We start from the raw sequence: 16,391 nt of genomic DNA, 5'->3' as shown, positions 1-16,391 counted from the left end.
TGCTAACCTGTGCCTCACAAAGGAAGCTGGTCTATCCAATGGATAAGTAGTCTGCTACTTCTTATGTGTAGTGAATAGAAAAAATTATTTTAATTTATTTTAATATCATCCCACGGATGAATCAGAGGTGTCTCCTTTTACTTCTCTAGAGCTCATACTCAAATATACCTGACTGCATAGGTAGTGACTTCCACTTTTTAGTTAACTCAACCCAGTAACATCTTCAGTTTGCTTGAACAAATAATGGCTGATAAGACCACAAATTTACCATCAGTGATCACAAGACATGTATTTGCTGGCATCTGTTAACTCCCTTTATAAACTGCAAGTGTAACTACTTCACCACAATATCAACGAAGAGTCTCCTAGATTATTAAACATAAGGAAGCATTTCTAGAAAATCAATTATTTTTTCTCTTAAACCTATTTTAGAGAATAATATGAAAAATATTTTTTCAAATAGCAGAGTAATTACAGCTTTTCAGTTTTGATATTTCGCTGCAGAAATTTATTTTCTTAAAACAGTTGAAGTTGGTAGTAGTGTAGCAATTCTTATTTCTAGTTGCTAAAATTGTCTTCTGTGAAACTATTTATCAAAATTTAAATTCAGTTTATTAAATCAATCCATATGTGTAAGGATAATCATGACATTTTACTTCCACTGAAGCTACAAAGCGAAAGAATAGTACAAATGTAGATCCATATACAATTAATTTGTCTGAGATCAATACATCCATTGATTCTGAAATGCCAGACTTCTGTTAGTATTGATCCAGACTTGGAAAATGCAATTTTCAAATCAAACTCATGACAACAGAAAGAATCTGCTAAAAAGCCTAATTGATATAATGCAGAATTGACTGAAACCTCAGACAAGAAATCCAATTTGAAATTCTAAATAACTTGATGGTATCTGGAGTTCTGAATGTGGGTTACTATAAAACAGCATGCTATATACACACAGCTACTGTAACTCCTAAATGTAAAAACAAGTGGAAGTGAACAAAATACTTACCAGACCACAGATGAAGGCCATCAAAACCATATGAGTATAGATCATCACCAACACCATTGCCTCCCCATCCTTCACCACCACCAGGATAAGGGGCATAACCTGAAGTAGAGGCCCACCCAACTCGCAAATGGGTAGGTTCTGCCGTCAAGAATGGATCAACTTGATCAATTATCAACTCAAAGTACCACTTCTTGTATTGTGCAGAGCCCTCAGCAACACCCAAAAATATGTTTGGTCTTATGCTAAGGAAGAAAAGGTAAGCCAGTTAGTGTGAACATGAATTGTAGCATAGGAATTGTATTATTGTATAACAGTCAAATTCACTTTGCAAATACAAGTTTAGATGTGCATATTTTGCCTATAATGTTTAAAATAGTGACCCATTTTATGACTTTAAAAATCTGCTGTAGAATCACCTTCTAAGGTATAGGTTCTATCCTTTGAAAAACCTAACAGTCAACAGACGGATAAGAAGATAATTTCTTAAAATCAGAAAAACAGAAGTGAGGTTGCCAAGAACTCAAATTCCTCTTGTAACAGACAAGTATTTCATAGTATGTTTACATACTCCACAATAATTATTAGCTAAAGCCGTGCTCTGTTTTGAATGAGAAAAAAAAACAAGTTTTCATCTTTCCATTTCTGAACAGATCTTACTATTAATTGATAATTCCTATCTGAGCACAGTTTTCATTACAATTTCCATGCTGTCAGAAAAAATGTCTTTTCCAGAAGTTAACATATAAACATTTCCTAAAGCATGTGTCTCAATATTGAAAGTTGTGTTAACATCTCCTAGGTTACAATATTTTCTTCAATTACTTGAAGACATGTAAGTTCCATTTTTTTCTAATATAAAAATAAAACATGTTGCTATACCTTGTCACATCATTAATCAACCGTGTTTGCAAGAGTAAGTCTCTTCTAGGCAGTAGATTGTCAGAGATCAAATTCTGATTGGCACGAACTGCAACTCCATTACACACACATAGAGAGCAAAGCACATCAAGAACCTTAAAAATATCAGAAGAAAGTTGAGTAAAGACAGCTGCATATGTGGAAAACAAATCCACGGGGTATGCAAAATGCATAAAAAAACCTCCCTTTGAGATTCTTTACTCCCATTTTGATGAGAAAAAACTCTTCATATTTTTTTTTAATTAAACCTCACTAAAAAGGTTGAATATAAAATGAACTTGAGAAATTTAATGCAGCCCAGAAGGAAGAAGTAGTGGACAATTCTCAACTGCCATTTTTCAGACTGCTTACGAATCTGATCCAAAAGTATGTTTTCAATATAGGAAGTAACCCATTCATTTAAAATGAAAAAACATTTAAAAGAATTCACTATAAAACAACACATAGTTTCTGAAATATTTTATTCTAAAATTAAAAGCTGTCGGTTTGGTTTGGTTTGGGTTTTTTGTCACTGTTTGAAAACTGCCACAGAGCAAGAGTGACACAGATTACTGGAACAAAAGATTCTGGAAGAGAGGGGTGTTTTTCATGCTGAGGGAGAAAGCTGAACATTTATGAACAAAACCTGAGAAATGTATAGATGAACTTGAGCTTTGACAAGCAGCCATTTAGCAATGAGCCCACATGGTCAGAACTTGTAACAGACCCATCTCCAAGACAAAGAATCAACTTCATACTGTTGATTACCACTTTGGCAACTGTTGTACAACACACGGATTGGCAGAACAGAGCATTTATCTGCTTCTCTTCTCTGCCCAGTGGATTAGCACAACACTAGCCTCAACAGCAGCATAAACTAAAATAATGTTAATTTTGCTATGTAACTGCAAAAATTCTGAACAGTACTCAACTGTAAATTAATAATTACCAGTGTCTGTGAATTTACATGCAGACTTATTACAAACTGATTGACCATGTATCTTACAGAAGGCTTTTAATTTAAAAAATTCTTCAAATCACCACCAACTCAAAAAGGGAAACAACCCCAAATTCAAAAAGGGGAAAAAGGCAGACACTGGCAGCTTCAGGCTGGTCAGTCTCACCTCTGTCTCCAGCAAGATCATGGAGCAGATCCTCCTGAAGGTTTTACTAAGGCATGTGGAAAATCTTTTCCAACCTTAATGATTTTATGCTTCTATGATCTGTACTTTCAGATCTTTGAATTTTCTGATTTCTCATTTTATTTTTGTATTTTCTGTTACTATTATTATTATTCAAGTTAGAAATTACTTTGCAGAATTTAGTTCTGTTTTCTGCAGATGCATACTTCCCTGCTTCCAAAGACCCCTGCATCACAAAGCAAGAACACACCCACCAGAATGCTTCATTCTCTCAGCAGATCCAAAGTTTTGACTGCTTTTTAATATTTCTTAACTATTTTCTTGTCATTCTTTTTTTCTGTATTTGAAAATGAAAAGCAATTCACTTTTATTACACACTGTGTATTCTCAACAGAACAGTTTCCAAGTGTACTTCAAAGCTATCTCATTCCTTTAAACATTCTAAAATCATATGTGCATGTAGACATTTCTCTGCTGCTTTTTGTTTTGCTTTTTCCCCACAAATCATTGTAATATTATAAATACCTCTTAGTTTTTTCACACATACCTTGTAATTGCGCCCGTGTTTATCCAACAATGAAATAATGGATTTGATGTGGTCCTCAGCTATTAAATTTAAAGCTTCTGGGCTTTCAATCAAGATGCAGTGCAATACTTCCAAAATACCTGCATGAAGGCCACAGAAATTATATTGTCATGACATTAACTGCAACTGAATGTAACCTAAAAGCTCAGTAAGTAACAGAGTATCTTATAAGTTGCTGGTTTTTTCTCTTAACATAAAAAGAGAATGAGAACACTTTTAAGCAGTATCGGGTTTATTGGTTTTTTTATTAGACAAAAATGGACTATGAAGATGTTAATTTATGTTTTCTTTTGAAAATAGCCACAATTTTAAGCCAGTTGAGAAAAATACAAGTTTAGCTCCTTTTCAGTGAGAGAAGTAAGGGTTTTAGGAAGACGCATTTAATAGTATTTTGATATTTTCTTTAACACACCACAGTGAAAAAAAACCCTCTCTTTACATATATATGCTATATGTATTTGTGCCCACAAAGTGCTGTTCAATAGCAATTGCTCTGGATACTGCCTCGTGTAACGAATTAAATCAGTAAAATAACCAACACTTATTGGATGTGATATTGCACATACCAAATATGCAGAATCAAAAAATGCAACTAAAATGTCTAAGTGTAATACTTCACTGAGTTAAAAAGAATGCAGTATATTTGTTTCCTAATGCATGTTGTTTTGAAGGAAAACTGCTCTGACATTTAAAATGTGAGACAGCTGTTTAGGGTGTGTTGATAGTTTGTTTACATTGATAAAAGTGAGTCTCACCTGAGGAAGACTCTACCCTGTCCAATTTACTTATTAGCCAGTCGAGATTACTGGAAAACTGAGTACAATTGTTTCTGTTGCCACGAATGAGAGCAGCTGGAAAAAAAAAACATAAGATTTAATTTTAATACAGATAACCTTTATCAATTACTAGCATTAATCACATATATTTTAATACAGTTTTTGTAACAGCTTCACAATATAGTAAGAGACAAATCCTAAAGCCACACATATTATGGTAATAATTATTTCAGATTTTTATTAATTTGAAAATTAGAAACTGAAATAATTTCTAAAGAGCATGCAGGTTTTGAAATTGACTGGGTTCTACTTTGTAAACAAGAATTTCAGCAATTTTTTTTATTTTTACTTTTAAATTTAAATAGAAATTATCCACCAGCCTCATTTGATGCACATGTGAAGCACTCTCATGATCAATAGGTTGAAATAGTTCTTTTTCTATTTCTTCCTGCCAATGACTGGAAAGATCATTTATAGAAGTTACAGCTCAAGTGTAGGTGGGTATACTGCTCTTTACCTCTGATTTGCTTAAAACCTGTTCTAGAATGGATAGCTTTATTCTTTAGCAGCAAAAAACACAGCATTATGTGACTGAACTTTGAAAGTTCATCAACATTCAAGTATTTCAAGTAATAGATTATTTTCTCTTCCATAAGTCAGTACTGATCATAGAAAAACAATGGTTTACTTGATTTTTATTATGAAGCATTATTTATTAATAATATTTATTATGCATTCAAGATGTATCTGCAGAAGAAAATCAATACAAAATCTGAAAAGACCTACATAGCATTGAAGAAATTTTTTTCACTCTACCTTTTTTTTTAAACTCTTAAGACTGAAGCAAAATGCAGCCAATGGTGTATCATTGCTTTTTAGAGCAATAAGGAGTTGTAACCAGAAGCATCTGAATATCTGTGCTATATAAATAACCTCATGCTCAAAGCACTTCCCCTCATTTGTTGTATTCACATCCCAACTCTTCACTATTTTATTTTTCTATGTTTCAGGACCAGCTTTTGAATTTGCATTTTAATAAAAAAATCTGAATCTATTTAGACTCCATCAGAAGACAAAATTTTCCTATATGAGGAATAAAGCAACTTAAGTATAAATTGGTGATTTTAAGAAAAAACTTATGTATAGTTCACCTACTCTATAATTTTGGCCATATGACAACAACAGAACCAGTTTGCTCTACAAAGTATGACACCAAAATTGAAACAAACATTTTAATTTGTTTTATGTAATTATTTTTATTAACATCTAAATTTAACTCTACATGGATACAGCAGACTTACAAGTTCTCAAGTTCTGACTACAACCCTTAGGCTTCTATTCAGTTTCATACATAAAGACTATTTTTAATTTTTTTTTAATTTTAGAAATAATTCCCTCCTATTTGCATACCGCAGCTACATTAAATTAAATAGAAAAAAAAAAAAGATATTAGACATGGTGCACCCATCATTTTGCTAGCTAAGATTTATTTATCTTCTATATAGTTGGTCAATAAATTCTTCTCTATAACAAGTACCAGCAAGCAAATGGAAGAAATTCTGTAATTCACATGATAGAATGAATAAGAAAGTATTCCTTGATGGTGCAGCAGCACGTAGAACATAAACAATATCTATCTTGGTTTTTTACATTAGTAGACTATTAAAGAACTTACCTAACAATTTGTAAAGGAGATTCAAAATTTCTTTCCGTGCTGTGCCATTTTCATCTCTTGCAATTCCTGCAAAATGAGCTGCACTGTTGTAGTCATTTAAGCGATCAATGCAATTCAAAACTAATGCCAGCATTCCCTAAACACACGAGAGAAAGGAAGGGAAACATCATGAAAAAGCATTTTTTTTGTTGTCCTTTTCAATAATTTTTCCTGAACACATTTGAAAGTTACAACATCTTAGATTAAAAAAAAAGACAAAACAAAAAAACAACTACAATGCTTACAGGATCTGAATATGTATTTTCCTATATCAGTATCATCTCTTTTAGAGAATAAATCTATACTGTATCTTACTCAACTATATATAAAAAAAAGTAAGCAAAACTGACAATAAAAACCTTCATAATTTTTGTGAAGTGTTTTGACACAAAATCTTCCTCACATAGGAAAAAAATGACCATACTTTAAATTTACATACACAAGGTTGTTTTTTTTTAATTTTACTATCCAATAAAATAACTGTAAAGCAAAGTAGTTCACATAATACAACAGATTTTTAACTTCTGTTTGATTGGAGAATAAATAGTATTGAAAACCTGCAAGCAATCCAAATGTACCTAAATTAAAGATATATTTCCTATTTATACAAAAGCATAATTATTTAATTTTCATAAAGGAGCAATTCTGCTACTATGCAACACATGCCCTTCTCTAAAACTCGCATTCTTTCAGTATTTAGAGAAAAAAAACATTCCTATTTCACACACTGTTGGACAGAAAAGACATAAGAAGTAACAACTACCATTTATTCAAGTTTTATTATTCATTTGGGGTATCCAGAATATATAACTTTCATAGAGAGAAAAATAAATCTATTGCCACAGTTGTTTCTTTTAAAAATTACATCTGTTTAAAGATGCTCAACCTTATTTAGACCAAGTTTTATGAAAGAGAGCTTGTGGCCTGTGACAAGTGTAGAAGTGAAAAATGCATAACAGCAAGTTATCACAATGGCATTACAGCCTACTTTTTAAAATATATATATCAGCTTTATATATATATATATATATGTTTATATTTTTATATATATATATAAAAACATATATCAGCTGCAGAAGTTCACATTACAAATCATATGCTTGCAGCTAGACAATAATGGTTTAGGTTATTCACAATGTTAGTGAAAACATCCACTTCAATTTAAAATAGTGAAAAAATCCTCTCTCTGTACCTCTTCTTTGAATAGATTTTGCCTTTTTTTGAGTGACCGTAGCTTGCTTTGCTTGTCTTCATGTTCTAGGTCTTCTTCGGGAGGCTGGAAATAAGTAATCAGATCTTGCAGAGTCTGAGCCATCTCCTCAATAGGCAGGGCAGAGGGTGACAGTGCTCTGTTGTTTCCACTGCAGAAAAAATGGCAAAGACCAGCAGCTTATTTCATTTTCCCACTGTAATTCACAGCCTATTTTCTGCTGGTACTTAAATTAAGTCTTGTTATACATACGACATATATATATATATACGAGCAACAATGGATCTCAATTGCAAATTATTCAAAGATCTATCATTTGGGTGTCCAGTGCTCACAGCTTTCTGAAGTAGAATTATGTTTCTCTTTCAGCACTGATTTAAAGTGAGAGAATCATTTGAAAAAATTGAAAAATTAGCAGAACAAATAAGTCAGCAAAAAGATGAAAAGGAAAGATATAGTCTTAAATAATTTACTTTCTTTAGATACTTTAAATACTATTGATGAAATAGGTGTAATGTACAGATGGGCTAAAATAGTAGCATTTAATGCAGCTGTGCATCCCCCAGTGTTTTTAACAAAAAGCAAAAAACACCCCAGGTAATCCTAATCATTAATTTCTGTATGAACACTATACAGGAAATAAAGAATGGTCAGATTAAAAAATATTAATTATTTTAAGGTATCTCATTTGTCAGTAAAATAATGTCTCTTTCCTGTTTAAATATTTGGTTCAGTCTTGGGTGACAAACCAATTTATCAAGGTCTGACTCATTATTACAAATAGTATAATCTAGGAGGAGCTGGTTGCTGGCAGAAGTGTCTCTGTTTTAATACCAGTGCAACAAATACAAAGTAGTAGTGTTATTCCCTGTGATACAATCTCATATACTGAGTTCTGTGGAAGCAAATTCTTAGTTATAAATTTATTCTTCATTTTTTCATCAATGAGGCAGAAATAGAAGCATGAGCACTTTTAATTAAAATTAAAACTTGTAGTATGTAAGTACTATGAAAAAACAGTTTCTTCAGTACTACACATTTCATTGTGTATTCGTATGTGATGAACATGCATTGACATAGGATTGTATTTTACCCTGAAAATATTCAGCAAAAAACGTAGTATATGGAAGAACTATAGTGAAAGAAAAACAGAATTGTCACTGAGTTGACTTGATCTTCATCTTGTTAAGGAGCTATTATCATGTAAGATTAATAATGCAAAATAAATGTCATGAACAATTTAAAAGTGAGAGAAAGGAAGGGAAACAAAAGTAACAAAAGAAATAGCATAATAAATAATGCTTTAAAATGTGTCATATTTAAAAACAAACATGGCTAAAAATATTATTTAAAAAGTCAAAACACATATGTAAGACAGCTTTCATGATAATTCCCTTCACTACCCAAGTACCAAAGCCCTCATCAGAAAATGCAATAAATTCTCAAACTTATTTGTAACTAAGATCTGTCAAAATTAAGCTAAATTGGTAAGCGACAAAAAAACATTCTGAATAGTTTTTTACAGTTCAACAAGAGAGAAGATACCAAAAAAAAAGTATATATATATACACACACATTTATATATATAAAGCTCCTATCACCATATTGATAAGCATTCTTTGGAACCACTCTAACAACAGAGGTAAGAACAGAAGTCAGCCTATTAGTACCTCAGTACTTCTGTTTTCAACTAATTTAAAAAAAAAAAAAAAAAAAATTTTGCTGCCAGCCTGCCTGGCTGGTGTTTAATACTGCTACTCCATCAGGGTTGGAGGGAGACCTATGGTGAATGGCAACAGTTTGCACTGAACAAACTTTTTAAACACAAAATATACTTCATGAAGACTGGAAAAAATTATCTGAAACAAGTGCATTAATATGGTTAAATCAAGTAAAATTTTGATTCAGAAAATCTATTTCATAAATCTTGTTTAAATACAGCCTTGAATCCAGAGAACCAAACTAGGACTGAAATGTGGTAAGTATAGTATCTTTTCATGTTCATTTTGTTAGGGGTTAATTAAGACAGTTTCTTCTGAGGAAGGAAATACTCTTTAGTCAGAAACATACAGATTTAATTTAAACTGCTTTGAGTGATATTTATGCCCAACACATTTGTCTTGGTATTGACCAAGATTGTATTTGTCTATGAAAACAAAGGTATTATGTTGCCACCTATGTGGCAAGGTTATTAAGCAACTACTTCACAAGTCTATCTCTATATAATTCCAGATTATAATGGAGAAAATTTTGTGTCAGATTAAATTGTTTCAATTCTAATATACTTTGCAGTATTGATTCCATGCTTAGGGTACTCAGATGTTGCATATTTTATAGTTGTCTGGCTGTCCAAGGGCTTTGGTTTTTTATCTGTGAAAGCAGCCATCGCTATTTCTGCATTAGTTCTTGACTTCTTACTGAGATATAATTACTAATTGCATTGTTCTCTAGTACAGCAAAAATCTGCAAGACAAACACTATTCAGAAGGTAATTCTGTTGATTTTCAGATATGACCAGAGAGGTGACAGAGAGGTAGGAGGACCAGCAGGATGGGTGATTAAAAAGATACAGGTAAAATGTTTGGCTCCAGATTTTGAAGGCAATAAATTGGTATTCTCCTCCCACACATGCAGAAATCTGTTTTACACCTCCTCGTATTATTTATTTGCTTGGACTTCTGACTGCTATGATTCCCATTGTATTTTTGGTCTAAACAGTATTAGGAATCAGTATTTCTTTCAATTAGTTTGACACATTTGAATGGAGTTAGCTGTAATATTTGGTTTACCAAGAAAAACAGATTAATAAGAAATTAAGAAAACCAGATGAATGATACACTATCATTAAGCATGTTTTCTTCAACCTATTTTATGATCCAGTTTGCTTCTGGGCTAAAGGTACTAGATTCATGTAAATAATCTTAAATAAGATGGCTCATCTATTTAATGGCATTACTCATCCAAAATTACAAGCCTAAATCAGTAAAAATACATTGTTGACAGCTTCTAAATACTAATTCCTGAAGGCATGAAATATTCAGTTAGAGAAATTCTTATAATTTCAGAATACTTTGAAGAACAAACACAAAATTATTGTATATAATGGTAACAACTACCTTATAAACTGGTTGAATAAGCTTGTAGTGTTGCGAATGATTCGAGCAGCCTGGGATTCCTCATTCTGACACCTTTGTAAGGTCAGACCATCATCCATATGGCCTTCTCGGTGTAATATAACCTATTGAAAGTAAGTAATTATCAAAATAATTACTTTAAAAAAAATTGTAGCTTTTAAATGTTTTTCTAACTTATTTCAATATTGTACTGAAAACAGTAATTGTACATATATCAAGCTACTACTTGTTATCACACTATCTGAACATCTGTTTGTTAAATACAAGTTGTTCAGTCTCACAGAAAAGTTATTCAGAGAAGACATTTTAATGTACCTTTATTCTTCCATAATAAACATATGTATTTATCAAATATTTTCCATTTGAAAAAAAATAATTTCTGTGTTTTGATTCTCAGAGAAAGAGGATCTTCATCTTAAGTATAACTTAATAAAGGATTCATGCATGAAAAGATTACTGACAAGAAAATCAAGCTGGAGTGACAAACATCATAAAAATTATAATGCAGCAAAAGAGCCCCAACATTTAAGTAACTTCTCATTTAAATATTCTCTACACACTGAGTTGGATGCTTATCAGAACCAAACTGAAGTTCAAGAAGCAACAGAAATCCTTTTGTGGGTTTTTAATTTTTCCATTTAAATAAATACCCAATTGCACAAAACCCAGCATAAGTTTTAGGTGCAACAAAAACGAGTTTTGCTAATTTTGACTCATTCAAAACCAACAGCATTTTTGTGAGAATTAAACGGTTGCCCAAGATGTAACCTAATGTGTTCTCCAATGAAAAATCTATTTTTTTAAGTACTGAGATAGTAAAAATTTGCCGCCCAGCTTAGCTGAGTAATTCTAAAGGCACTGGATAGTTAATGAAGAAACTAATAATGTTATTTAAGCAGTTACTGCCACAAATGGGAAAGCTGTGTACCAACAGTTCCTAAAGTATTGGAAAGTGATGCTTTTATACACTTGGCAGGATACAAAGTACTCGTGTGCTCTGTTCTTTCCAATACGCTGAGGAAGTGCTTTTAAAGAAAGCAAACATCACCCTCTGGGTTTATCTGGACTCCAGAATCAATGGAAATGTGAGGGAGAAGACTAGGAAGATATTTTTAATTAGCATTTTGATAATATTATCTTCAAGAAGACAATCAGCAATCATCTTTTCTCTTTGTTCAAGTATTTTATAGTCACACTGTGGGTGACTGCTAGCAGAAATATCACTTCTTTCATAAAGAAGGATCCTGGCATCTCTTAACTGAGTAAGGACTAAAGAACCATTCTTCCCATCACAGAAGCGGGAAGAAAATATTTAACAATCAGATAAAATTTCCTCAGGCCATTGCTCCAGATTTTGGAGCCATAGGAATAGTACATGAACTAAAACACTTGGCAGACAAGAGCTGCCATACCTTGCAAAGTAATTGCACTGAGTAGCAGATATGCAGAGAGGAAGCCTTTTAGAAAGACCAAGTCTTTCTTTTTGGTCCAAGAAATAAGGAAAAAACAACCCCAAAAGCCCAACTAAATCATCCAGAAACACCACAATGACAGAAAAGTACTATTTAGAACTCTAGTGAGTAAATCATGGCCAGAAGCATCCAGCACTGCCTACCCCCACTTCCTCAGATAAACCACTTCCCCTCACATAAAGGGGCATTTGGCACTGCCTTACTTGTTGAGGTACAGCAGGGCATTGATATTTACCAACAACGAGAACAATCAATAATCTCTTGGATGTGAATCCAAAATATAAAACATTTTGCTCTGTTCTCTGAGCTCTAACATTCTGGAGCTCTGCAGAAGTTTATAGCTTGCACAGAAGCAAGCTCTCCATCTGATCAGATAGGTATCCATCACTCACAGTGGATGGTGGAGCAATGTTGAATACAATATTGATGTAAAAACATCATCACTACCTGGGCAATGTCTTGCACCCTTGATTACCAAGATCTCAGAGAGAAGGAGATGCAACAGACCAACATTCTGGAAAAAACTGCAACAGTAGCCTCGTAAGTGATGCCAAAATTTCTTACATGTTTGTGTCTTGCAAAGACAGCAGGATAACTTGCTACATGAAACTGTAACAATGCCAAACTCCAGAAAATTTTCCTTGGCATCTTGAAAATTTTATAACAGAACTAATTTTCTCTTTGCATCAGCTGCCAGTGATAATAGCTAGGTTATGTGAAAAGAAGAAAACCAAAGCACCCTTTTCCTGTTGCAAAACTCATTTATTCCTCAGTTCTCCTAGGGCTACTGAGATTAATGGTACTAAAACTACAGGTCAGTTGAGAAGAATTAAGTGGCTGGAAGTGAAAATCTCCTGATGAAATGATGGAGGAGCATTCACACAAAGCTATGACTTCACTTTTACTGTAGAAAAATTAATTTGATATGAAATTGAAAGGTTTGTATATACCTAAACTTGCTTACAAAGTTATGCTCTAATATCATTTTTTGCAGAGGATGACAAACTGTTTCTTGCCTTCACAGGAATCTCAGTCACAGGAAGTGAGGAGGTTTGGGTTTTCTTCTGCTTGAAGGCACACACAGGAGAGAATTCTCCAGATGAGAGAGCAACAACAGATGAGGCATCTTTGAACGTGCATGAAACAGTTTGAAAGGAGAATAAAAGTGACAGGTGACTTTTAGCCCCTTGCTGCTGACCAGAAAATTTGGGAAAAAACTATTAAATTTCACAGGCATATATAGAAAAATTCTTCATTGAATATAGAGGAAGAATCTATATGTTTTCTGAAGCTGCAAAAATTGGACCATGTCAGGGAACAGAATCCTGTAGCCTATATTGGCTTGGGGAAGGGGCCATAATTGTGTGAATAAATCTCTTCTCAAGAAAATACTGAATGACTGGAATACAAAGAAGAATTTCTCTGATCAATCATCTTGTTTGGAAATGAAGGGGCTGGGCACTCCCTTCCTGTTTATAACCCTGTGTGCTGCATAAATAAGGGATATTGTGCCAAGGACCTCATTTTTCATGTTAGTGTTTGTATGGGTATCTTCTTGTGAATGTATAAGCATACAAATAATTAAAGAGTAATTTCAAGTTCCATTCAGTAATGAACTTTTTTCTTTTTCATGTTCTAATATGGGACCAAGTTGTAACAACATCTGTGAATACAAAATCAAGGAATCGTTTGCTAATGATGCAGTTATGCAAAGCCAGTAGTAAATCCCTAATTCTCAATGAAATGTGAACCTAATTTGAAGAGATAACGTGTCATATGCCCCTAATTAAGAATCTGCTTATGCTCTGTAATCAAAGGGCTGAGAGAAAGAAACTTCTTAATGCAACATCACAATTACATCTAACATTTTGACAGGAAAATATTTATTATTATCCCTTAGGAAACTTGAGGGTTTTCTACTGCTACTTCTTAAATAACAGATTTAATTGGCACTTCATACAATACACTCAATTCAAAAATCTAAAACTCCAGTGAATGTAAGATGACTTACCAATTTATGCTCTAAAAAAGCTAAATGTAGATTTTCATTGTTAGAATGAAACATTCACACCATTTTCAATAAAGAAGCCCAAAGCAATTAAACCCACATTTGCCACATTGGTAGAACCACAGAATCACCAAAACAGTTATAGGGCTAACGTTCACTTTACAAGTAATTAAAGCAAAACTCAAACATTACCTTTCTTTTCAAGGGACCTAAACGTGCTGATTTAGCATCTTGTGATTTGTAAGTCAACCATAATGCACTGGCCACATGTTGGACAAAACAGATTGAATCACCATACTTTATTTCTGGGACTCCCATTCCATCAATCTCACGCTTAAGATTAGAATCCTGCTTTTCCTTTAGCTCCTAAGAAGATAAAATAAAATTTGACATTTAATCTCTGTACAGGAACAGGATAAACCATTGATTTTGTCACTGAAACCCATTCCAAAACTGAACAATGTTTTATGCTACATAATGCTAAGATGCAGCTGCATTTCATATCACCTACTTTTTGTTTTTATCCAGTTATTCACAGATTGATTAAAAATTACTTCAAATCTGAAGCACCATTTTCACTGAAGCAAGAAAATCCATGGAAAATCCACTATCAAGGAAAGATTTCATATATAAAAAATCTTAACATATTTAACCTTACCCTAATCAATATTTGAGTTAATGATCTAATTGAAGTCTCAGTCTATAGAACTCTATACTACTAGAATTTTCAAATTATATCTTAAATATGAAAAAGAAAAATGGGCAGAAGCATATTTTGAAATTTAGTTAAAATATTTTAATGCTAAGTAATTTTTTGCTTATAAATAGTACATCATGATAAAAACTTCACTTGGAATAACACCTCTGTATTGCAGCAATCAGCAAAAAAGAAGATACTAATTTTTAAGATTATTATTATTAGGGTTTTACTTTTATTTCACCTTTGATTTCTTTTTTTTTTTTTACATTTATTATTCCATTTTTCTTCTTTGTAAAAGGAATTGGATTATTTCAGTTCTCTTTCAAAGATAAAGCTCAACATTTGAATGGAACATTGAGTACAATTTTAAATCCAATTTATTTGTTAATCCCTTTTTTCTTCATTTACAACCAGAGAATTTTAAGCCTCCAGTACAAAGGCAAGTGTTGTTTTTTTCCTTTAAATTTAAATATTTTTTCTTTCAAAATTGCATTTAGGAGCAAGAACAGAACTCAGCAGCAAATTCTACAACAGCATATTATGGATACATGGGCATTTTTGTGAATAGCCAAAAAACTGTGAAGTAAATTGAGTAATCAGATTATATCATTTTTTTTGTTATTTCAAATGCTGATGGACTTAATGTTAAGTGTAGGTAGTTGCTCATCCGCTGCTAAGTGAGCAAAATGTGTTAGACATTGATACACAGTTTGAATTACTATATGTGTAACAGGTTTTCTCATTTCGTTTCAGTTTACTGAGCATCCAACATTTTTGGATTAAAGATAAGTTGTATTTTAACTATGTTAATCTATTTCCATTAATAATTTTAGTTGAAACAGAAAGCATTATATTGCCAAAATGAAGTTGATTGAAACTGCAAGACCTTCCTTGGGGAGACCATTGCAATATCAAGACTATGGGTAAACCATGTCATATCAAGAATTTTTTTACTGTAAGGGTGACAGAGCCCTGGAACAGGCTGCCCAGGGGGGTTGTGGAGTCTCCTTCACTGGAGACATTCAAAACCCGCCTGGACACGTTCCTAGGCGATGTACTCTAGGGGGCCCTGCTCTGGCAGGGGGGGTTGGACTAGATGATCTTTCGAGGTCCCTTCCAACCCCTAGGATTCTATGATTCTATGATTCTATGATATCATTTTTCCAGGGACTACACTGTCCTGTGCAGATAAAGATGAACTCCTTCAAAACACATTTAATGTGAGGACTGATGAAAAACATCATTAAGTTGCATGAATTCATTAACTGTCAGCAGTTAATTATTTGGCTTTACGTAGCACCCAGACGGTTAAATGATTTATCTCAAATATTACACCTACATCACAAATCAAGCATCAATGAAAATTTCAATGCAAGAAATCATAATGTGTATGACTACAAGTGATCCTAATTAATTATGGTCTAAAAAACCTGGGCCATATTGATCCTTTTTGATAACACCACATATAAAGAAACCCCAGGATTTTTCAAATTTCAGAAGTAAAGCTCTATAATTATTTTGGGGATCTGTTTTCACTTTAAGCAACACAGCATAAACTCCTCTTCATGATATTTTGCTCTTTGTACTCTGTCCAGTTTTTCTGGGATTTCAGCCAAGTCAATTGACAGCAGTGTGCGAAGTGAGGGTGTGTTTTCTAACAACTTAAAAGTATAGTCAGATAAAGAAAATCAAGGGGGAACAGGAAAAAATTCTCTTATCTAGATATTTGTACATATC

The 16,391-nt window shown here is 32.9% G+C and overlaps 1 protein-coding gene across 1 annotated transcript in view; it reads right to left on the bottom strand.

Annotated features, from left to right (window-relative positions):
* Nucleotides 1-16,391, bottom strand: part of RYR3 (ryanodine receptor 3) — a 209,492-nt gene that overhangs the window by 130,198 nt on the left and 62,903 nt on the right. Inside the window, exons 11-18 of the mRNA XM_071744346.1 lie at nt 14,147-14,320; nt 10,457-10,578; nt 7,323-7,491; nt 6,092-6,227; nt 4,396-4,491; nt 3,602-3,720; nt 1,895-2,028; nt 1,016-1,257 (exon numbers count right to left, since the gene is read on the bottom strand). Of these exons, the coding sequence (XP_071600447.1) occupies nt 1,016-1,257; nt 1,895-2,028; nt 3,602-3,720; nt 4,396-4,491; nt 6,092-6,227; nt 7,323-7,491; nt 10,457-10,578; nt 14,147-14,320 (1,192 nt within the window). The remainder of the gene's footprint in view (nt 1-1,015; nt 1,258-1,894; nt 2,029-3,601; nt 3,721-4,395; nt 4,492-6,091; nt 6,228-7,322; nt 7,492-10,456; nt 10,579-14,146; nt 14,321-16,391) is intronic.

The sequence above is a fragment of the Heliangelus exortis genome, chromosome 5 (assembly GCF_036169615.1).
Source record: "Heliangelus exortis chromosome 5, bHelExo1.hap1, whole genome shotgun sequence".
NCBI classification, from domain to species: domain Eukaryota; kingdom Metazoa; phylum Chordata; class Aves; order Apodiformes; family Trochilidae; genus Heliangelus; species Heliangelus exortis.
This window is presented reverse-complemented; position numbering and strand designations above follow the sequence as displayed.